The 23,578-nt window shown below is 42.1% G+C and overlaps 1 protein-coding gene across 1 annotated transcript in view; it reads right to left on the reverse strand.

Moving 5' to 3' along the window:
* GAD2 (glutamate decarboxylase 2) overlaps window positions 1-23,578 on the reverse strand; it is a 78,608-nt gene that overhangs the window by 48,711 nt on the left and 6,319 nt on the right. Inside the window, exons 5-8 of the mRNA XM_045871317.2 lie at window positions 22,191-22,281; window positions 21,522-21,634; window positions 17,264-17,379; window positions 5,696-5,775 (exon numbers count right to left, since the gene is read on the reverse strand). Coding sequence (XP_045727273.1) covers window positions 5,696-5,775; window positions 17,264-17,379; window positions 21,522-21,634; window positions 22,191-22,281 — 400 coding nt within the window. The remainder of the gene's footprint in view (window positions 1-5,695; window positions 5,776-17,263; window positions 17,380-21,521; window positions 21,635-22,190; window positions 22,282-23,578) is intronic.

Raw genomic sequence — 23,578 nt, forward strand, 5'->3', positions numbered from 1 at the left:
CATGGCTCATAATGTCCTTCATGACAAGGTCATTCTGACCACTTACTCCCAGAACTTCTTTTCAGTTCTTTGGGCAAGCCAACGTTCCTCACATCCATGGCTTAGAATGTGCCATGGTTTCTTGGAACATTCTTTCCTTTTCATCTGGCTAATTCCCATCGTCCTCCCTCTGGATGTAGAATTAAATGTGTATCAATAGCAACCTGTACTCCCCCTCTCACAGCACATACCTTTCTCAAGTGTTATCATTTGTTTCAAAGTCTGCCTCTGCATACTGGACTAAGTTTTACAGCATCTGTGACTCTATCCACCTTGTTCACCCCTGTGTTCCCAACCAAGGCCACTGCCTACAGTCAAAAGAAGCCGCTCAGAGGGCTCCCACTTGCATTATATGGGAACTCTATTCTTCCAAATTATCATTCTCAGAAGTTTTCTCCCCTCCCCTGTCTGAACCTTTGGGAAACATGTTTTCGCTTAGTGGCCCAATCCAATTCTGAAGTATCACTCAGTTTCTTTCACAAATAGTTATTTTTCTCTAGATATTAACTCACACTTTTCTATCCTTAGATATCATCAGTGCATCATTAACTTGGATTCCACTAATTCAAAATTTGCAAATATTAGACCCAATGATACTTAAATAAAAATCCATTAATCCCATTACTGCAAAGATTCAACTTTTTGCTTCTAAGGAAAAAGAACTCTTACACTAGAACTTATGAAATCGAAGATTCATTTAACACATTATCCTCTTTTTAATTTAATAATTAATTTTTACAAAAATAGAAACACTCTTTTTAGTTATGATACTTCACATTCAAATGTAAGCCCATGGTGAAGTGAGGTTTTCCATTGCCTTATTTTATTTATTAGAGTAATAATAAAGTTAATATGCTTTTTGATTTTCAACTTTGAAAGAAGCTTTTCCAAATACATGAAGATTTATTATATATTTCTCTTTCTTTGTTTTAACTGAGAATCATGTTTCACTTTGAATGGGTTATCAAACTGAGCCCCTATGATTACTAATTAAGAGACAGTATCTTGTATTTTCTTCCATATGTGGCATTGGACTAGGAGACTATTCTTCTTCACTAGGACATTTCCCTTCATTGTGAGCTTCCTACTAAGTCAACTGTCTGTAGAACAAGATAAAACCTATTACCCCAGCCACTGACAGACTAATGGGCAGAGTCAGAAAGAGTTACTAAGAAATGAATGTTTTTGAGAGCAGGTCCAGGTTCATGTTTTGTAAAACCTGGATGAACTCTGCCAAGCACACTAGGAGAAACGAGAAGGCAGGTATGCACTTTGTCAGCCTCAAGTGATTTTTTGACCCAAACATCTGACTTTCACAAGGACGTGATTAATAAAAACAAAATGGCTGCCAGGCATGTTTTAACTGATTCTGACTGGAATGGTGGCTACAGATGACTGTCCAAAGTCTGCTCCTTGGCCCCCCAACCCAGACACTTCAATTTCTCTTAATCCATTAGGCCAGGCTCTCCGTCTTAAAACCATTCTATAGAGATGATGTGAATTATCAATATAGAATTAAAGACTACATGTAGCTACCAACACAGCTTTAATTTTTCCCCCAACATGCTCTCATACAATACTGCTAGGAGAATAAATTGGTGAAAACTTTTGAAAGGCAATATGGCCTGATGTATCACTTTCCTTAAGAATATTCATATAACTTAAGTTAGCAATTATATTAAGAAATAATCCTAAATGGAGAAACCTGGGCACATAAGAATGTTCAATGAAGGATAGAAGGATTATTTATAATAGCAACACCAGAAACAGGGAAATGAACAGGAGGGGGTAATATTTTGTGTTTGCTTTCTACTACTACATATCATTTTTAGTATTTTATATTTGTTAACACATTTAATCTTCGTAATAACCCTATGAAGCAGGGCCCTTACTTTTTCCTTTTTTTCAGATAAGAAAATTGAGGTGCAGAGAGGGAAATGCCCAAGCTAGTGCTGGAGCTGAGATGGGGGGAGGGGGTCAAAGAGTCCAGCTCCAGAAACCACCCTTCAAAGTACTATCATGTGGGGCGCCTGAGTGGCTCAGTTGGTTAAGCGTCTCCTTTTGGCTCAGATCATGATCCCAGGGTCCTGGGATCGAGCCGCACAGCAGGCTCCCTGCTCAGCAAGGGAGTCTGCTTCTCCCCCTCCCCCTGCTTATGCTCGCTCTCTCACTCACTCTCTCTCTTCCAAATAAAATAAATAAAATCTTGGGACGCCTGGGTGGCTCAGTCGGTTAAGTGTCTGCCTTCGGCCCAGGTCATGATCCCAGGGTCCTGGGATCGAGTCCCGCATCGGGCTCCCTGCTCCGTGGGGAGCCTGCTTTTCCCTCTGCCTCTGCCTCTCTCTCTCTCTCTCTGTCTCTCATGAATAAATAAATAAAATCTTTAAATAAAATAAAATAAAATAAAATAAATAAATAAAATCTTTAAAGAATCAAAAACAAAGTACTATCATGCTTTCTCATATGTTATGTAGTTAAGAGTGTTTGCAATAATGTGGGAAGATACTTACCATGTCTAGTTAGAAAAAGAAACATGATCATAAATATGAAAATTAAAACAGGAAAAGAAAAAAACTCAAACCTCTATGCTTAGAAAAAGAGATTCAAGATTTAGACACCAGTATGGTATTAGTGATGATCTTTCGGTGGTGGAATGACAATTTTTCCCTGTTATTTTGTATTTTTTAAAGTAAGCATGTATTGCTTTTCAGATGGTAAAAACGATCACTTACTCCTCTTTAAAGTTCTCATGTGCTTCTTGCCCCCAGGTCTGAAAACTGTGAAGGTTCATTTATACACAGATATTTTTTTTTTTTTTAAGATTTTTTAATTTTTGAGTAATTCTCTACACCCACTGTGGGGCTCGAACTCACAACCTTGAGATCAAGAGTCGCATGCTCCATCGACTGAGCCAGCCAGGTGCCCCTAACACATGGATATTTTTTGATAAATACAATACAGTTCTGTAAATGCATTTTCCTTACGATTTTGTTAATAACATTTTCTTTTCTCTAGCTTGCTTTGTTCTAGGAATATAGTATGTAATATATATAAAACATACAAAATATGTGTTAATTGACTGGTTATGTTATCGGTAAGGCTTCTGGTCAACAGTAGCTCTTAGTAGTTTAGTTTTGGAGGAGTCAAAGGTTATATGTGAATTTTCAACTGCAAGTGGTGGGGAGGTCAGTGCCCTTGACACCCATGTTTTCAACTGTACTTCCTTCCTCCTTGCTTCACTTCATACTTCATTGCAATTTGTTTTTTCCTCCTGGTCCTTATTTCTCCCATCTTTTATTTCTTATCTATTTTTCTTTCTTTCTTCTTCCTCCTGTATTGTTCTCTCCTCCCTTCCCCATCCCACAAGGCTCATGAGCAGAAGAAGGAAAAGCCCCACCTAGCCCTACGTGCCTGGTAGTCCCTTCCCTCTGTCCCCTCCCAATGGGTGTACGGGGGACGGGGGGAGTTGCCGGGGAAAGTGAGGTATTTTCTGAAAAAAACAGTAATTTTTAACATTGTGTTTTAGTGTTTCTAATGGCTTCTAAAATTGTTGACATAAAATTCTTTGACCTAAAAATTTGAGGTGATGTGGCTAGTCACTGATTCGAGACCCCATTGGTTTCCCAGCATTCTCTGCTTTCTGCTCCTTTCTCTGCTGTTGGTGAACAACAGACATCTTTTGGCATCTGTTCCCTTGCAACCTCTTCTGTGCTCTGTTCCTGTGACTTTTTTGCTTTTCCTCTTGCCTTTCCTTCTTCCAGGCCTGCACTTCCCTTGGGAGCATGATCCTGCCTCAGACAGTCAGCAGTCCTCAGGCCAGCCTTCAGCTCCCAGGAATGCCTGGCTGGCTGGTTGGGTGGGCTCATCCCAAGGCCACTTGCATCGTTACAACATTTTCACAGGAGTAGAAGCAGCAATATTGATGCCTCGAGGTACCCTCTGTTCTCCCAGGTCATCCCTCACCCACTGGGCTTCAAGGTCAAGAACACCTGCTAACCAGGCTAGATTAGAAGACGGAGTAGGTCAGCTAACAGGGTCTGTCTAGACTGTCCTTCCCCGAATTCTAGGCTCCTTATAAGATGTGGCTACAGATTAAGAACAATGCTAAAGTCATCTAAACCTTTATTCCCTGTTAGCAATTTTTGTAGACTGGTAGTCTTAAAAATAAAAGCAGTTCCTTCTTCAAAATATGCCTGCTTTGCTCCAGTCCTTCTAATTTCCCACCCATCCTATTGCTAGAGCCTCACGCCCAGCCTCACTGACCCAGGTCTCTCCTCACCTTGCTTCCTGAAGGATGGTTTCTCTCATGCCCTTCTCGGATAAAAATGCTTTCAGGTGACCTTGATTGCTGATGTATCAAGCTCAAGTGCTAAGTTTAGTGTCCTCCCCCCACAACAAGGAAAAAGAAAACGTCACTTTTTCTTTCTGATTGTAAAAGTAGCATGTGTTCCTTGTAAACAACCAGATCAGGTCAGGCAAGATGTAAAGGCGTGGACAAGAAAGCGGCAATCCCTTGTGATTTTCCCTCCCAGAGAGAGATGCGTCATTAATCAGTGTGTTTTGTTGAGCTTTCAAAATCCCACATGGTCCACCAGGTTTGCCATGACCGTTCCTCCTTGATAGCCCTGCTCAGGTCCCTTTCCTCTCTGGAGCTCCACATGCTCACTCCTACTTCTGGGGCTTTGCTTGTGGTGTTCCGTCCTCTGTAATGGCACCCCACTTCCCCTCCATCCATTCAGTTCATCCTTCACTGAAAATCTTTGAGAGCACAAGTCTTGCTTGCTGTGTGGAGCCTTCCAAGCCTTACCAATATACAGAACAGGTACTCTGTGCCACACGATTCAACCCTATAACTGTCTCCTTCTGGTGTTATCCTATCTCCCTTAGATCATAGACTGTCAGGGAACCGGGATGTTGATGCCCTATGCTTTTCTGGAGCCTCACGATATGGTGGGCAAACATGAAGTCTGTCTAATAAATACATATGAAAAAAATGGTTAATTGAGTAGCTCCCTTTTAATTTAGTGAAATTTCTTACTCAATTCTTTAGAGACTAAATTTAATTTCTTATCGGTTCCAGACCTATAGGCTAGTGAAAATTTACATGGATATGCTGGAAATGCTTTTTAATCCTACACCTCTTCCCAGAGTACCTATGAGGTTTGGGTGCCTATTAAGGCAGGGATTTTCCCTAAGAGAGCTCTTTGGTTCCAGCACAAAGTGGACAAATTGCTGGGGGCATTATTTACTTCCTGCTCACTAAACTGTCCCCCCTTCTGTAATCAGTCCATCAAGCTCGCACAATCCATGGCGCCTAGAACGATGACACCTCCATGAATCAATACTCAAACTGCTGGTTTGTGCTTAAGTGCCCAGGTGATGAATGCCCTTCTGCACCTTCTTGGTGCAGAATATTTTGATTGATTTAACAAAGGTGCCAATTCAGTCGAGGGCCATGGAAGGCTCCATGGCATTGAGGAACAATGTCCCAGGACTCCAAGCAAGAGCCCACGTGAAAAAGAAACAGTGAACAGCAAGCTGGGATGGAGGTGGTTTTGCCCCCCACCCCACAGTCAATGCCTGCGTTTGGACTGAAAGATACATGTGTGGAAGTTGCCAACTGCCAACCAATGAAGGGTTGCAGATGCACACTCACCTCTCATCACATTTAATCAGAATCACGCTGTCTGTTCCAATCCCCAAAGCTGCAGCTCCCTTCTTGAGAGAAAAATGACTCTGTAAAAAAAAAAAAAAAGCATATTTGTAATTAGTTGTACATAAATTCAAGATCTATTCCCTCAGCTGGTTTTTTTCCTCCTTTAATTTCTTTTTTTTTTTTTAAAGCAGATTCTTTTTTTTTTTAAGATTTTATTTATTTATTTATTTATTTATTTATTTATTTATTTATTTGAGAGAGAGAGAATGAGAGACAGAGAGCATGAGAGGGAGGAGGGTCAGAGGGAGAAGCAGACTCCCTGCCGAGCGGGGAGCCCGATGTGGGACTCGATCCCGGGACTCCAGGATCATGACCTGAGCTGAAGGCAGTCGCTTAACCAACTGAGCCACCCAGGCGCCCCTCCTCCTTTAATTTCTAATCTCCCTCAACAGCGTGGACTGCTGAGAGAATATGGCATCCTTCAGTTGAGCTTTGTTTTTTTTTTAACTGTGGTAAAATCCACGTAACAGGATTTGCCACCTTAACCACTTTTAAGTGTACAGTTCGATGGCCTTAAGTACATTCACATAGCTGTGCAACCCTCATCACCATCCATCTCTGGAACTCTTTTCGTCTTGCAGAAGGGAAATTCTGTATCCACTGAGTGATAACTCTTCATTCCTCCCTCCCTCAGCCCCTGGCAGCCACCATTCTATTTTCTGTCCGTGCATTTGACGACGTTAGGTGCCTCATGTAAGTGGGACCATATAGTATTTGTTGTTTTGTGACTGGTTTATTTCACTCAGCATAGTGTCCCTGAGGCTCATCCATGTTGTAGCCTGTATCACAATTCCCTTCCTTTTTAAGGCTGAATCCTATTCACTGTAGGTATACCCTACATTTCCATTCATCCATCAATGGATACTTGCGTTGCTTGCAACTTTTGGCCATGAGGGATAGTGGTGCTAGGAAAGTGGGTGTACAAATATCTTCTCGAGCCCTGCTTTCAATTCTTTTTTGGGTGTATCCCCAGAAATGGAATTGCTGGGTCATATGGTCATTCTCTTTTTGATGACTTGCCATCCTGTTTCCCCACAGCAGCTGCACCTTTTTGTGTCCCCACCAGCAGTGCACGATGGTTCCAATTTCTCCACAACCTTGTCAATAGTGGTTATTTTCTGCTTTTTGATACTAGTCATTCAAATGGGGGTGGGGTGATACTTCATTATGATTTCGATTTGTATTTCCCTAATGATTAGTGACATTGAGTATCTTTTTACGTGCCTATCGGCCCTTTGTACATCATCTTTAAAGAAATGTCTCTACAAGTCCTTTGCCCATTTTTGAATGGGTTGTTTTGTGGTGATGGTTGTTGAATTCACTTGAGTTTCTGAGTGAAAATAACAAGACCCTGGGAATTGTAAATGGACCTGCCACCTCAACACACAGTAATCCAAACCAATTTTACATATAAGGCATAAAAACAAGCCAACTGCCTCCAGGAACTATGACTGTATGGCTTCCAGGCTTATATTTTCCTACCAAGAGATGACACTCAGTCTCTGTCAAGTTTAATGAAATTGTGTGCACTCAAGTAAAAGAAGAAGTTGGCCTTCAGTCCAGCACTCTTCATCCCAGACTTGTTGGGGAGCTAGTTCTCTAGTTCTCGTGCAGGCGACAGCTCAGCCTGAGGCAGGACCAGGGAGAAAGGGTCAGTCGCTGGCTTGGGCAGGACGGTGTGCAGAAAAAAGCCACACTGACAAGCCACCGTCAGATCTTTGTTTGTGCTTTTGGTTATTGATCCCGGGTAGGATTCTGAATCTCAATGGCTGTAATCACGGGGCAATTTGGAGAGCTGAGAGAGGCTAACGTAAGCCCAGCTGTATGGCATCTGCCCAGCAGCCTCTTACTATTAACTACAGATCATTAAGCTGTCCAAAAGGAGGGCTGCTTCCTCAATTTACATCTCCAAAGGATTGCTGACTGGAATTTTAAGTTAGCGTTCCAGAGTGTACTCTCCCTGAATGCCCACTTTTGACTCATCTGAATTCTTAAACATGCAGCACAGGAACTGTTAACACATGTATTTTTAGGGCGTGTGTCTGATAAGCAAGAAGAAATCACATTTATAACAGCAGCAAATAATGTGAACCAATACATGAGGCACCGACTGGAGGAGTTTAAAAGGCCCAGTGGAGCCGAGATGTAATGAGAAGGGGCCATTAGCCTCCTTTTACAACCTCAGAAAGACAAAGTAGACCATCGTTACCAAGATACCTGGAAACTAGGAGAGAAAGCTTAACTGGGTTTGTAAAGATGCATGACGCCCCCAAACAAAACAAAAAAGTGTTCTCTCTTGCATGGTTAGCAGATCCCTGGGTGGCCCCCAGAAGAAGCCGCTCAGAGGAAAACAGCAGTCTGTTACTGCAGGGAGGGCACAGAACAGAGGAGCCAGCTGTCCACTGAGCAAGCAAAGCTACTCAAATTAGGCCCCTCAGTGAATGAGCTCGAAAGCACTGTTAAAATCAAACACACGGAGACCAGACTTGAAAATGTCCTGAGCCAGACAAAAACCAGTTTAGTCATACAAGCAAAGCTTAATTTAGCTTATTTTGCATGACAAAATAGGCTGACGACTTGGGTCACATCTAGCTTATGCCTCTGAAAATCATAACTGAAACTTAAATTCTTCCCCCAAATTGATAGGATGTAACCACTACCCAATTCTCTATCATTGAAGAAAACTCTAATATTGTTACCAAACACTTTGAAGAATAAACAGTCCCTGCCTCTGTGATCTCTAAGCTGCTTTATAACAATATCCTCTGAGTCTCATCCCACGTTTTGGTTTGAGTACTCCCGGTTTGCAAACTGTCTTTTTTTTGGTGTGTGCAAAATAAACCTTCACAGTTACTACTTCTGTGATTCCTTGGTTTTACTTCTGTTTCTGTTTTTGTTTTCCTAAACCTTTGAGAGTATTAAACTGCCACATGGTAAATTGGGGCAAAGTAAGAGATCTGGTGCACCTGGTCAATGAGAGGAAGTAGTCTTGTCTGGTCTTTAATGAGAAAGAATAGGGATGCTCAAATGAGGAGCAATTACCTAGGATAATTGATCACTGTAGCAAATGCCACACACTTAAAGAAGAACACAGGCCTAAAAAGAAAGCTTCGATATGGGGAACAAAGGTGATATGAGGCATGAAAAAAGAAGATTAGGGACCGAACACTGAGCCTGTTTACATTTTCAGGAAAAGGAGCAGGGAAATCACTAGATGTTATCCACAAATAGCAAGGGACCATGGTAAGCAAGGAGCCTGAGAGCAAAAAAAAAAGACTACCTAATGAGGAAGAAACAGTGAAAATAGCTTCAATAGCACATTTCCGTGCTGGTGAGACAGCACACGGGGAATCATTTTTAATCCTTGGCACCACGTTTAATGGAACTACTTGTTGATGAACCACAGCAGGCTGGAAGGTGAGGAGCCTGGAAACCAGGCGTCTGGAGAGAGCTCAGAGGATGCTTGTTCATGAGCAGAGGGCAACAGGGACATGTGGCGTCAAGGTGAGAGAAAAAGGATCGATGGCTTCAGAAGGTAAATCTATGAACAAAAATTGAAGGCTACAGTGATTCAGATGTGTCCCCAAATCATCAAGGCTCTTGTAATGATCAGTCATTCATCAATAGAATGGCTGGGGGATGGGGGGCGCCTGGTGGCTCAGTCGGTTAAACCTCTGCCTTAGGCTCAGGTCGTGATCCCAAGATCCTGAGATCGAGCCCCTCACCTGCTTAGTAGGGAGCCTGCTTCTCCCTCTCCCACTCCCCCTGCTTGTGCTCTCTCTCTCTCTGTCAAATAAATAAATAAATAAAATCTTTAAAAAAAATGGCTGGGGAATGAGTTAATGAATATATCCCCTGTATCTCCTCCACCCTGATTTTGGAAAAATAATAGACTTGATAGAATCCAGTCCTTATTTAGAACTAAATCGTATTTCTATTTGGGTAACAGATGTTAAAACCCAACTGATTTTTATTTTTTACTAAACAAAAAATTCGAGGTTGATGGAAGATTAATTTCTCGATCTTTTTAAAAATATCATAAGTAATCTAGATACAGTCTACATGATTCAGCTGACATTTGAAATATGTGTAAATAACCATGGGGTTTTATAGTTATACAATAATTGTAATTAAAAAATAAGCAGGCTTTCTGGGCTTGGGTAGGATGAGATTACGCAGAGTAAGAATGCGTGAGAATGAGAGCCCATAGGCTGAGGCAAGGGCATGAGCTCCTTCATTCCATCCAGCCCTATGACTAGGGTGCGCATCAGCTCCTTCCTTCTGTAATGGGGACAATAAATCTTTCTTGTCTTTAGGGATGGTGGGAGAATAAGAGGAGTGGTGGAAAGCTCTGAGACAAACCACTTCAGTCTCTTGACATGCTGCTTTCTCTTCCTGTACTGCAATTTAGATAAGCAGTTTGGAAAGCTGCATTAACTATTTCCAGCCATTGTTGGTCACATCCAGATATTTAACTGAGACTCAGGTTCAACTGCCTAGTGGACCACAGGGCTTCAGGGAAAGCCTTTGCTAAGCTGGGGACACAAAGATTATTAAACAGCCCTCAGTCCCCGGCTACCTCCCCTACCTCGTCTCCTGCCTCCCCTCCTCTTGCTCTCTCTACCTGATGGTACTGGACTTCCGGGTCTTCTGTGAGCTTGCTAAACTTGTTCTTGCCTCTCAGTCTTTGTATTTGCTATTCCATTTCTTGGAAAATCCTTCCCTCGGATATTTATATGGCTCCCTCCCTCATTTGATGTAGGTCTCTGTTACATATCACCTCCACAGAGACCTTTTATGACTATCTTGTCAAACAGAGCCCACTATTATCCCATTCTCTTGTCAGCATGTGACATTAAATATTTATTTGTTTACTATCTGTCCCCTACTAGAACCCAGGTTGCATGAGGACAAGGACTTTGGTGGTTGGTTTAGCAAATATTGATTGAATTTGACCATATGCTTGGAGAACAAGTCCAGAAAAATGTCCACTACTTATTGCCATAAATCTCTGGCCACAAATCCCATTATTGAGGTGTGGCTTTGGTAACTGGAGCCAGACAATGGTGGGCTAAAGAGACCCCAACACCTCTAATCTAAAGCCCATTCTAAAAGCAAGTCAAGAGATCTTTTTAGCACCCACCCTAAAAGGCCCAAGATGGGGTCCTTCCCAAGTAGGAAGCAGCTATAGGTCTTTCTAGCCAGATCAGCTGCTTTGGGGAAGAAGCAACTCATAACTTCAAATGAAGAAAGAAAAAGGCACACTAAGTTGGAAATCTCAGCTCTTAACTCTCTGACTTTCTGTCAAAAGCTCTATCTTCTAGCCCTAAGGTCTATTGATTGTTCTTGGACTTGAACCCCTTTGTGAATGGAGTGAATGAAGTGTGTGTGGAGACACAGAACAGAGGTGAATGGGGGGGCCTTACACATCAGGACCCCCAACAAATAGGTCATAAAGCCCAACCGGTGAATGAGCTGAAGTCTGCTTCTTTGACCCCTCCACATGCTTTGGACACCCCGCCCCACTCAGCGATTATAGGACTAACAGTCTTCCCTTTCTCCACAATTCTCCCACATATCCATTGGTTTGCTCTCTATACAGCCTGAGATTTGATGAAAATGACGGCTTTTTCTGCCTTAGACACACTGGTAGTCCTTGTCCTTGCTTTTATTCATCAAGTGGCCTTAAAAGAGCATTCTGCTTTCTAAAGCATCTGACTTACAAAGAAGCTGGTACTCTGTGAGACCACTTCATTGATTTCTAATTATAATGATTTGGAGGGCAGGGGACCACCAAACCATGTTCTCAGAGACTCCATGTGATACTGACGTGATATGGATCTGCATACAAGGCATTTCTGGGAGGCTGCTACCTTATTACTCACCCATTGTGAGCTTGTGCTCTAAGTAAGTGCTAAAAGAAGGTTGTGTACCAAGATTAAGTTGACATGAAAAGAGATCCAAGGATCACATCTGGTGACAAATGTGAACATCAGCACTGAGCATGAATTCAGTTATAGTGATGACTCAGTGTGGTCTCAGGGGCACTGAGAAGAGTGACTGTCCCTTCCAGACCTCTGTTCTTTCCTTCCCCCACAGTACAATATATGCCTCTTGAGAGCAGGCACTGGGTCTGTTCTGTTCACTGTTGTCTGCCCAATGCCTGAGGCAGTGCCTGGCACATTGTGCACTGAGTGAATGAAGAAGGTCTAAAGAGCACATCCCACTACCCCATGGCTGCACTGTGCCTTCCTTTGTCTCCTATTGCAATGGAAATGCCCCCAAGAGAGGTAACACTTTGGTTTTTACCCATCATTTACAGGGCTCTCAGGCTCTTTCCTGAGAGTAGGTCTTGATGGGATTGAATAGAGAGAGAAAATAACACGGGGGTGATGAGGGCCCTGAAATGAAGATGAGGTAGGAATGCAGAGGCTAAAGGAAACCTGCATTTAGCTCACAATTTCACTTACTGAAGTTCTGTCAGGCTAAGCTTCTGTCTAATGGAAAGCATTACACGGGAGCTGTCTTTCCAAGCTGCCTGGGTCACTGTTAGTTTTTTGTTTTGGTTTTTAGACACAAAGGACATCTGTTTTTGGAATTGAAGGCTCTCATATAGTGTTGTGATGTGAAAACCATCTTTCTAAACAATTGGGAGAATCATCTTCCGTGTATGTGGGCTGAGGCCATGAGGACCTCGGCAGAACATTGGTGACTGGCTGTAAAGAGTGGAGTGAGTTGTGCTGATTTGCCTAAAAGATCCCACTACCTGTTCTGATTATGAAGAGCATTTTTCCTAGATGCAAATATGCTGTTTCACTGAGACTATTTCTGGAAGAGCTTGTTGCACACAAGGAAATAAGAGGAATTTGGAATGGAGCTTGTTTGGGCTTTCAAAGGATTCAGGGGTAGAGATGTGAATTATTCAGCTAGAGTCTTAACTTCCCTCTAAACCTATTTTCAAGAAAGGACCTTAAACTCATCAAATTAATTTTTGCCAAGATTTTCTATCACTGAAGATTGGTGACGAGGATGAGATTCCAGCAAAGAATGAGTATGGAACAGACAATCTTTAAGATCCTTTCCAATTCTGAGATTTTTGTGCTTCCATCCTGGGGAGGAAAATAGTCTTGGAACTCTTTACTCAGAGCTTAAATGCTGTCTCTTGTTTCAACTCAGTGATATATTTACTTCTTCTAATGTTCTTCATAGCAATATTATTTGTTTAATTTAGTCCTATTCAAAATTTCAAGAAAAGAGTTGGCTTTGAACAACAGAAAAATGTAATAGCTTGCCCTCCTTATCAACAAAGGGAAACTTCTTGTCTGAGTTGGTGGCCAGAAAAGAGATGGGTAGCTTTGCGGGTGCAACAGAGACAGTGAGGGCCATTTAGTAAACAAAAGAGGACCCTTCCCTTCCTCAATGTGTGATGTTTCTGGCTGGTTGCTGGAAGAGAGTTTCTCAATGTCATTTCCATCCCTATGGCCCTACGCATGTCAAGTTTTAAACTCAGTGCTCAGACTAGAAGAAAGGATAGTAACTTGACCTGGCTCAATAAATCAGGAAATTAAATTAGCACTAGAATAACAATATGGGGAAAATAAGATTTGAGAAATGATGCTACAAGTGAATTTAGAGCAGCCAGCTAGAGTGGTGTAGAGGTCATCCAACCCAGTAGTTGAAAAAGCAGTGTTGGGATTGTCAGGAAACCGAGGCTCTAGATCTGACTCTGCCACCGACTGGCTAGAAACCCTGGGCAAAACATCTCCCACCTCTGGGACTTGGGTTCCTCATCTATAAATAAGGTTGTGGTTTTTTTTTTTTTTAAGTCACCTAATATTTATGTAGAGTTTCCTACATCCCAGGAGCTGAGGTGAGTGTTTTATAAGGCTCTCATTTGATTCTCAAAAGTCTTGGGCCTTGGAAACTCTCAAAGAGCATTGAGAGAGACAACAGTTGAAGCAGCTTCTGCCAAAGCCTTTGGCTCCTCCTCTCTCCATTAGATTCATAAAGCAGCTCTTCCACTGCTGTTTCTCTCTGCAGGTCAAGGGACTCAGGAAAGAAACCTCCATGCAAAGATGGAAATTGTTTGGCCTGGAGAAAAGGCATTTGAGACATGACTTGGTGATCTTCTGTTTTCAGCTGGTGGAGATCTATTTCTGGGGCTGGTGGAAACAAGGTGATTGTAAAACTTGAAAAGACTAAGGGAATATATGGCCTGGCCTGAAACTGGAAGGAACTACACTAAGTGATGAATGGAATGGAATGGCCCTGAGGTCTAGAGTCTAGAAGGAACTAGATACAGGGATCATGTTACCTCTTAATCCGAAGCTTCACGGGCAGGGCTACTTTAAGAGTTCATCTGTCCAGAATGGTTTGGATCAAGTGTTCAGTGAGACATAGGAGTGCTTTAAATGAGCTCTAAAATCCCCTCCAGCCCAGCCCTATGAGATAATAAGGACTTTTTTTTTTTTTTTTAGTGAGGGGAGTAATAATTTAGCATGACAGTCACATTAAGAGAAAAGATCTTGGTAGAAATTTTACTTGGGAAGGTATAAAATGTTAAATTAATTGATGAGCTCTGGTGTACAAAATGTCACTGAATCTTTTGATCTGGTTTCTACTTTGGTAGTCGGGGCAGAGACCTCATTGGCTTGGGAGTCAGGAAACCCATTTAATCCTGGCTCTACCTATAGCCTCTTCGTTGAAGAAATGCTAATAACAATCTCTGCTCTGCCTGTTCTACAAGAATGTAGTGAGAATCAGATGAGCTACTGTATATTGGAAGTGTGTTGGAAAGAGTCAAATAGTTATCAGATATAAGATATTATACATTAGAAAAAGAGTTCATCTGTCAAAAAATAGGTGTAGCATTAGAACCAATTGGTATTTTAGGAAAGGTTCATAATTCAAATGTTCTTTCATAATTATGTGCATGGATCGAGGCACAAGAAGGAGGAGGAAGAATCGAATGGTTGTTATATAGCTGAGTCACCTTTCTATCACTTAGAAGTCAAAAATTAGACTCTAAGTTTGCTATATCAAGAAAAGAAGGCATAGAAAAATTATTCTCAGACCACATGACCTGGGCTTTGTGGGCAAGGTTAAGTCAATTTCCATGAAGCTTGAGCCAAGAAATCCACACAGAAACCAGAGAGCACAGGGCAGCTTTCCGGTTGACCAACCTCACTTCAGGTTGTGCAAACAGCTTGGAAGCCAAAAGAAAATGCCTAATATAAGATCATCCGAGCTTCTTGAGATTGAGAATAGAGTAACGTTTAGCTATTTAGGGGTACAATAGTATAGTGAAATAGTAATTGAAAAAATTATATCATGGTTTCTATCCTTGGAGAAGCTGAGAAATGAAAATTATCTCATGGGATGGGGTACTAGGCTTAATAGGTTGAATAATGCCCTTCCTGCAAAGATGTTCACAACCTAATCCTTGAAACCTAAGAATATGTCACCTTACATGGCAAAAGGGACTTTGCAGATGTGATTAAGCTAAGGGTCTTGAGATGGGAGATTGTCCTGTGTTATCTGGGTGGACCCAATGTCATCACAAGTGTCCTTGTGGAAAAGGGGTAGGGAAGAGAGTCAGAGCCACGGAAGGAGATGTGGTGACAGAAGCAGAGGTCAGAGAAAGAGAGAGAGATTTGAAGATGTTCTTCTACTGGTTTTGAAGTTGGAAGAAGGGGCCATGAATCAAGGAAGGCAGGTGGCATCTAGAAGCTAGAAAAGGCAAGGAAATGGAATCTCCCCTACCATCTCCAAAGCAACACAGCATTGCCTGACCCATTATAGATTTCTGACCTCCAGAACCGTAAGGTAATAAATTTATATTGGTTTAATCCATTAAGTTTGTCATAATTTTTTTAGTAGCAATAGGAATACAATAGGAAAGTAGCAAATAGGAAAGCAAAGGCAGGTAATTTCAGCCTGTGAAATTCTCTGCTAAATTTGACCTCTGTAAGTTGAGGAAGGGCAAAGAAACAAAACAAAAGAAAATGGTAAAACATGTCTAAAAATGATACTGAAGATCATTTGTTAACATAAATCACTAGTTTCTTTGATTCCATGGCTACTGCTATGGTTGTGAATGGTAGTCACTGGCTTCTTTGTACTTACCCTTTGCTTCCTTGCTAAGAACACGCACACACATCACTTAAAGCAGAAAAAGAAAAGTTCCGTAGGAGATGTGCCTCGACTCCCACTATAACTCCCTGCCTCTCCCCACTGATGTCTCTTTACAGGAGTCCCTCATTTCCCTATAGACCCCTCTACCCTCCCCAGCTCCTATTTCCCCCACCATCACAGGGCTTCTTGATCTTCTTTGAGGCAACTGTTTCCCAGACTCTAGGCTATTCTGAGGCAGAGGTTGTGAAGGAAAAATCTTAGGAATTCCATGGCAGGTAATGCTTACTAATGCCTGTCAAGAACAGCCTCTGGTTTACTGCAGGGTCTGTGTGGTGGGAGAATTTGGAACCAAGATGTTGCTCAAAGAGCTGCAAAGTGGCTTCGAGCTTGTGTGCGGCTCTGTCCCTGCACAGGAAGGAAAGCTGAAGGCCTAGCAGAAGGAAGCTGTTTAGCTTAATTTATGTCAACAGGGTGGGCCACTTTTTTCAATGTGTCTGTGATGGTAGGGAGAATGGCATTAACTTTTTGAAAGCCATGGAAAGAATGTGAAGTACTATGCTGTGGCGTTCAGCTAGGAAGACCCAGGTCTCAGCGTCCTGCCTGGAGAGAGCCTAGCAGGATGCAGGAGGCTGTGATTGGCTGAGACAGAACTGACCCAAAGATCAGATATGACAGATATGACCACTAGGCCATTTCTCTACAGTGATAAAACCTCTGGTTAAGTCCACCAAAGATAAGCATTAAATGGTTCAAGGCACCATTAGGGTAGAATATCTGATCAGAATTTTCATACAGGGGGCACCTGGGTGGCTCAGTTGGTTAAGCGTCTGCCTTTGGCTCAGGTCATGATCCCGGGGTCCTGGGATCGAGCCCCGCATTGGGCTTCCTGCTCCACAGGAAGCCTGCTTCTCCCTCTCCCACTCCCCCTGCTTGTGTTCCTGCCCTTGCTATCTCTCTCTGTCAAATGAATAAACAAAATCTTTAAAAAAAAAAAAAAAGAATTTTCATACAAAAAGATGGTATCAGTAGGACACTCCAGAGGTTTGAATTATGTAGGCACAGCAACAATTGTCCAAATGAGTTCATAGTCACTCTGGCCTCTCCTCTCCTCCTTCCCCCAACACACAACATTATTACAGAAAAATTACGTGTAGAAACTAGAAGTTTCTAGAAGCATTCTGCTTTCTCTTTGGGGTTTTTCCTACATTTCAAAGAGAAAGGGGTTCACCCCATTGTACCACACAGTTGTTCTCTCCCCTCATTCTCTCCCAAGAAGTATCTACCCTCTGGGGATAAAGCATTTCCAAATATGACTCCTTCAGCTTGGGCTTTACAGACTATAACCTTAAACTTGGAAAGAACAGAAACACATACATGCTCTGATGTGAAGGCAATGAGCCTGGGAACAGCAGCCATTCCTTTTTCCTTGACTTCTGGGAACATCTTAAAGCGTGCAATCAGCATGGCATACATGTTAGATATAGCACCACCTAAAGAAAGTAACAGCAACACACAGTGACCTTTTCTAGTCATTGTCAACATCATTTCACATGCAAGCAACATTCCTTATTTCCATTGACCTAGAATCCTCCTTGGACATGGGAGAAGGCCATATTTATTGGTTATCCTTTGACCTGAATCCTCAAACTCAGACTGAATCTTCAGCCTAAGAGGGTCTAGAAAAAGGAGCATTGGGCCCAACCATAGGACATATGCTACCCCTTCACATCCCAAATCTGCGACTAAACAGAACTGCCAATTGATTCTGCTCTTGCTGGGAGTCCTTTGAAGAGGTTCTTAAGAACTGAGAAATTGTTGCCTTCCTTCCCACCATGCGAACGTGGTCATTCTTCATTAGGCTTGTGGAAATCCTACTTATCTCCTGATGGAGAAAACATTTCTTTTCATTTCAACTCAGGCAGTGCCTTGCACTCACACTAAGACAAATCCGTTGTAGCTCATGGTGTGGACTATTAATCCACAATTCTTATAGAATGAGAGACGATGGACTCTGAAAAACAAACTGAGGGTTCTAGAGGGGAGGGGGGTGGGAGGATGGGTTAGCCTGGTGATGGGTATTGAGGAGGGCACATTCTGCATGGAGCACTAGGTGTTATGCACAAACGATGAATCATGGAACACTACATCTAAAACTAATGATGTAATGTATGGGGATTAACATAACAATAAAAAAATTAAAAAAAAAAGAATGAGGATAAACATCCAAGCCCATTTCATCATACTCATCTGTGAATTTCCCCAGAACAGTTCTTCCCCCTCAAAGACTTCATAGAAATACAATTGTAATAGCTGAACAAAAATCATATTTTAATGATAGGAAAACACAAAACTAAGGGAATTTTAAGTCTATGTTGAATTGCTTTTTCTGTGTCATCCTAAGATTGTCAAGGATTTCATACCATAATATTTGTATCTTATAAGTAAGGTCTCATTTGACAAGCAAAGAAAAGTGAGATTTCCCCCAAGATTGTTGGAAAGCTCAGGATTTTTGCAATACAAGAAGAAGACAGTTGTTGTGCATGCAAATGGGGATGTTGGAATGGAAGCTGTGACATCATGTGGCAGAGTGAAGCCACTATCTCCTCCTTTCCCATAGGGGACACACTGGGCTCTGCCATGATGTGAGTGTTTGAGAGTTCCCTTCCCTTTGGGTGGTTGAGGAGCAGAGGCCTCTTTGTACCAAACTGAATGGCCCCCACAGGGCCATGACTTTTGCCTCCATGCTCCCTGGGCTCCGACGCAAGCAAGCAGCCTGGCCCAGAGCAGTAACTATCCAGATCCCGGTTCTGTCATCAGTCTGAATAAGGGCAATTGCTACCTCTTCTGACCCCCAGAGACATGGGGCAAGAGGAATCCAGGTCAAGCCTGCTCTGAGCAAACACCTTGTCTAAAAGGGCTGAGGGTGTAGGATGCTGCTGGGCAAGGGACCAGCTTTTAAAGGAGGGTGTTTAGCAGCATCCCTGGCTGTTATCCACCAGAGGCTACTAGTACTACCTCCTCCCTCTCCCCCGCCACCAAGTTGTGACAATCAAGAACCTCTCCATTCATTGCCAAATGTCCCCTGGGGGTTACAATAGCCCCCAGCAGAGAAGCACTGCCCTAGTTGTTCTTGTCAGAGAGGCTGGGGAGAAAGGAGGCCAGAAGAAAAAGGGGAAGATGAACACAAAGATACCAGTCACACAGCACAGTTATTCAAGAAGCTTCCAGCTCTACCTTGCCACTTCTCATTTTGCCACTCCAGTTATTCTCTGTCTAAAGATCTAGTAGCCCTGAGAGAGATGAAGAGGATTCTGGATCGTTAGAGCAGACTGTTGTGCAGCCCAGGCAGGAGGACAGATGCATCTTCCAGAGGAAGGATGCAAAAACGAGCTCTGAATCATCAGGAAAATCCTGTCAGACTGGAAAAGGTTTGTGACTAAGCCAAAATTTCCCTTTCTTCTCTTTTGGTCCTTCATGACTTGCTGAGCAGTGAGGAATACTCCAGTTCTCTTTGGCTCCCAGGCACAGGTGACATCACATGAACAGATTTCTTCTAGAAGTCCCAGAGAACTTTCCATGAAGCATGAAGTCTCTGGATGCTATAGATGGAGGTGTAAGGTAAACTGAGCTGAGCTATGTATTCAAGTCACAGACCTAACTCTCCATGTTTAGTCCTGGGCAATAGGACTTTCAGATCTCAGGCACATATGATGTATGATTTCCCCTATCCCCACTCTTTAAATTGTAAGACCCTATACCCCAGGAATAAGGCCAGATGCTACCTGGAAAGGCATCCATTTGCAAGTGAGGATGCTATAGTCCATCTCTCCTCTGTAATGCCTTGTAGAAAGCAGAGCAGAAACAGGTTGCCAATGGCGTTTTCTTCTGTCCCCTCCCCACTTTTCAATGTCTACATTATACTTAGCATGACATCAGTGGCTTCCATCTTGGTGTGAGAGCATACAGATCTTTAGGATCCAAGGAAGGAACCCCATGATCAAGGTTAAGTCTTTCTACCTGATCATTTTCTGTCATTGATGGGGGTGTCCATACTTGGCTTAGCAGAATTGCCAAAGAAGGTTCTTTCTCTGGGTGTATATTTTCTGGGGCAAGCGGTTTCCAAGAGCAGCTAAATTAGGCCTGGCCCAAGCCCTCTCAGACAAGTTTTCAGGGTCAACAGGAGCAACTGTTCTCTTCCCACTCCTGGGGACCTTTAAAAGAGAGCTCAGGATGCTCAATCACATAACCAGCCTTGTAAGAGGGAGAAGAATAGAGGTAAAAACAATGCTGATCTTTGAACACTACCTAATTCCTCACGAAAAATATCTTAAGAGCATCAGTTCCAGGCAATGATGGCAAAGTTCCCTCAGTGGGGAATGGTTTTCCAAAGGAAAACTGCGTTCCCTACAAAATAAAGGCTAGCTTTAAATTCATCACAGCTGGTGTTTAACGAAAAAAAAAAAAAGCTAATTTTCCCTTCCATTTAACTAACATGTTTTCCTTCAGCACCTGAAAAATTGTGTTGTATCTTTAAAAGCATAAAATATAATAGCAGACCTGAGCTTGTAGGTAAAGCTCCTTAATTTAAGCCCTACCCTTGAGGCCACTGTTGCTTGCTTATAATTTCTTCTTTCCACCTGTTCTTTATTTTCTCTCTCCCTCATCATCCGCTTGTCTCTAGGTTTGCTGAAGGGACATCTCGACGTGGCCTTTGCTAGGCCTGACATAATGGCAGGTGTGGCTGTGGCCTCCTCAGCAGGGCCAGTCTCAGTGTACTGAGGGCCCGCCCCATTCTGATGACCCTCTCCTGCCACTGATTAGGTGACAGTCTGCACACCAGGTTTATTTTCCTTGGGTCAGCGACTCTCTCTCCCTACTGCCTTTCTAACTTCTATTTCTTCTCTGCGTCAAAACCAAGGTCACATACAAATCCGGAACCAAGGGCAAGGCTTTTTTTTGGTGTCAGGTTGATTCTCTTGGCTGGAAGAGGTGTAAATAATGGAGCTTAGAATCCAATGGCTGGTGATAAAAGGCAGGATGAAGAGACTGAATGGCATGATAAAGAAGAGAAGGCAAAAGAAACCTTTGGAAGGAATCAGCACCCTCTGTTTCAGCTTTAAGAAATGGTTTCCCAAGTCACTCTCTGCCCTCCTTGAAATTAAAGTCAATCAGCTTCTCTGGTTGTTATTTGAAAGGGACAGAGTACATAGGCTCAATTACGTAGATCTGCTTCATAATGCCCCTCCTGAAACAGAGAAGGCTTTATTAAATGAGGCTACCCTTTCACTAATTGTGGGAAGAGTTTCAGAGAGTGAATTCCCTTATGAGGAATCTTTATTCCTGTGTTCCACATGATCCATACATCTTCTGTGTAGGATCACAGTAGAAGGGTTGGGTAAATATCCACCCCTGTTTATCCTTTTTCTGAACACCAATAACTATTGGTCAAGTATGGGGAGTTGGCTTGGAAGCATGGTCAATGGTCATGTATTAGCACGCTCATTCTTTTGATCAACATAACCTATTTAACATAAGCAGAAACACAGACTAGATACTTAATCGCTCCTATGTTCATAACGAGGCACTGTGTATCAGAAGAAAAAACACAAAGAAAGGTTGAAATATCATATACCAGGAGAAAATATCCCATCGCCAGAGCCCCCTGGCCAGCCAATGATTTCTCTCATTTTCTTTAGCGTGACATATTCCAAGAGCACAAATACTGGAGCAATTTCATAGGTGAACCTGAAATGTAGTAATGGCCACATTTTATGTATGTAACTCGAAGAAATAATTCATCATTACAACATCTATAGAACTATTGCATGTCCCTCTTCAAGCCCTACATTCACAAAGGTTTTGATTATTCTATTGAACAGAGAGAAAATTATGTCTTCTTAAAGGTTGCCCATTTTTCTATATTCCTAAAGTTAAGAGCTTAATGCCCAAGGGTCATTTATCATATTGAATAAATAAAGAACACTGCAGAGTAATACTATTTAAAAGATATCATCTGGTCCCATTTCTTGTTCACTTTATACATAATTACAAATCCAAAATGCCAAAAAAGTGCCTTTTGTGTTTGAAAAATGTTATATAGCTTTGATTGCATGAAAGATAGATCAGGACTCTTTTCTTTTAAGTTAGAGTGAGCACCCGTATACTTCTGAAGTTTGTATCACTATGTTAGGGACTACTTAATTAAAAAGAGATTTTCACATGAGAGGTAGAATAAAGACTATGAAATCTCACTAATAATTATCCTGGATTTAAAAAAAAAACACCACATTTAACAACTTACATGTTGGTGTTTGCTGTTGATGTCAGCCAGTCTGCTGCTAGTCCAACCATATCCAGTCCAGTGGAAAGTTGATTGAAATATCTGGGATGCCCTGAATAAAAAGGAATACGAGAATCAAGACTGCATCCAGTGAAAATAAATGCCTCTCAAACACATGATTGCTCTAGCTAAAGAACCTTGAAAGATCCTTCAGTAATAGGAAATCCATATTCAGAAACCCAACATGTGCATGCATGCGTGTGCACACGCAGACACATCCAAAAGGAGCATTTCATCTAACAAGAGAGACTATTTGGGGTTTTGGTATTTCTTAAAACACACTCTCTAAAAAAGCTTCCTCTAAACATTATCCGATATAAAAAAAAAATAACAAGTGTGGTTTGCAATGTGGATGCTAGTTTATTTCCTAGCATCCCTTCAATACATTTGTAAACTAAAATGCTCGTGTAATCCAAAGCTATTCTTGTTTACACTCATGCTGCTAAAAATCCTTTTTTGTTGAAGTTGTTCTGGGAATCAGTCATATCATGACATCCACCAGGCATGCCAACATGCCAACATTCATAATGATATCAGTGACAAATGACTGATGATTACAAAAGACAACACAAAAATGAGAAAATAGGACACTTTGTTGGGTGATTTGCCCTGGATTCAAAAGGTGATGATCGTCGAAAGAGGGCATGGGCAAATTCAATTCTTGTCGATTCTTTTCTGTCCAAATACTTGATTATAAACAACAGAACTCCTCATAGTTGTGATTTGAAGTAAAGAGGGATACGGTCAACATCACTGCCCCACCAACAAGATACAAGAAGATATATTCAATGGGCTGATGAGTCCATTAGCAAGGCTTATCTAATTAACTTCTAGATTTCTCTAAAACTCTCCAAAGGAGCTGACATCCAAATACTCCTGAGGCTATTATTTAAAATGTGATTGTAAATATCTCATTAGAATTCCATTCCTTGTCTTGCCCCATAAAAGCCTATCTCTAAATCTGTGATTTGCTTGGCAGCAAAAATTTTGGAAGATTATCAATTATGGAAATAGCATCTGATAAAAAGGCAGCCCCTACTTATTGGACACCTGTCTGAAGCCTGGGGTGACGGTCTCTCAGGCCAGCATGGGCAAAACAAGATAAAGGAAGGCAATGGGGAAAACAGGGACAAAAGTCAACACAGAGCTTATCTCTAGGACTGGAGTGCTCTCTTATCAGCCTTGGGCATGTGGTTAGACATTTAGACACCGGGAAAAGATAGGAGCTGGGAAAGGGCACATTTCAAAGAGACTGGGATTTGTGTGGCTCTCGCTCATGCTCCGGCATTGTTTTGCTTCCCTGTGGCTGTGCACAGTGCCCTTCTACCTTTTCGCTCTTTACCAGGCCC

This window comes from Mirounga angustirostris, unplaced genomic scaffold (genome assembly GCF_029215605.1).
Source record: "Mirounga angustirostris isolate CCGP_5_RB_7025 unplaced genomic scaffold, mMirAng1.0.hap1 SCAF_5, whole genome shotgun sequence".
NCBI lineage: Eukaryota > Metazoa > Chordata > Mammalia > Carnivora > Phocidae > Mirounga > Mirounga angustirostris.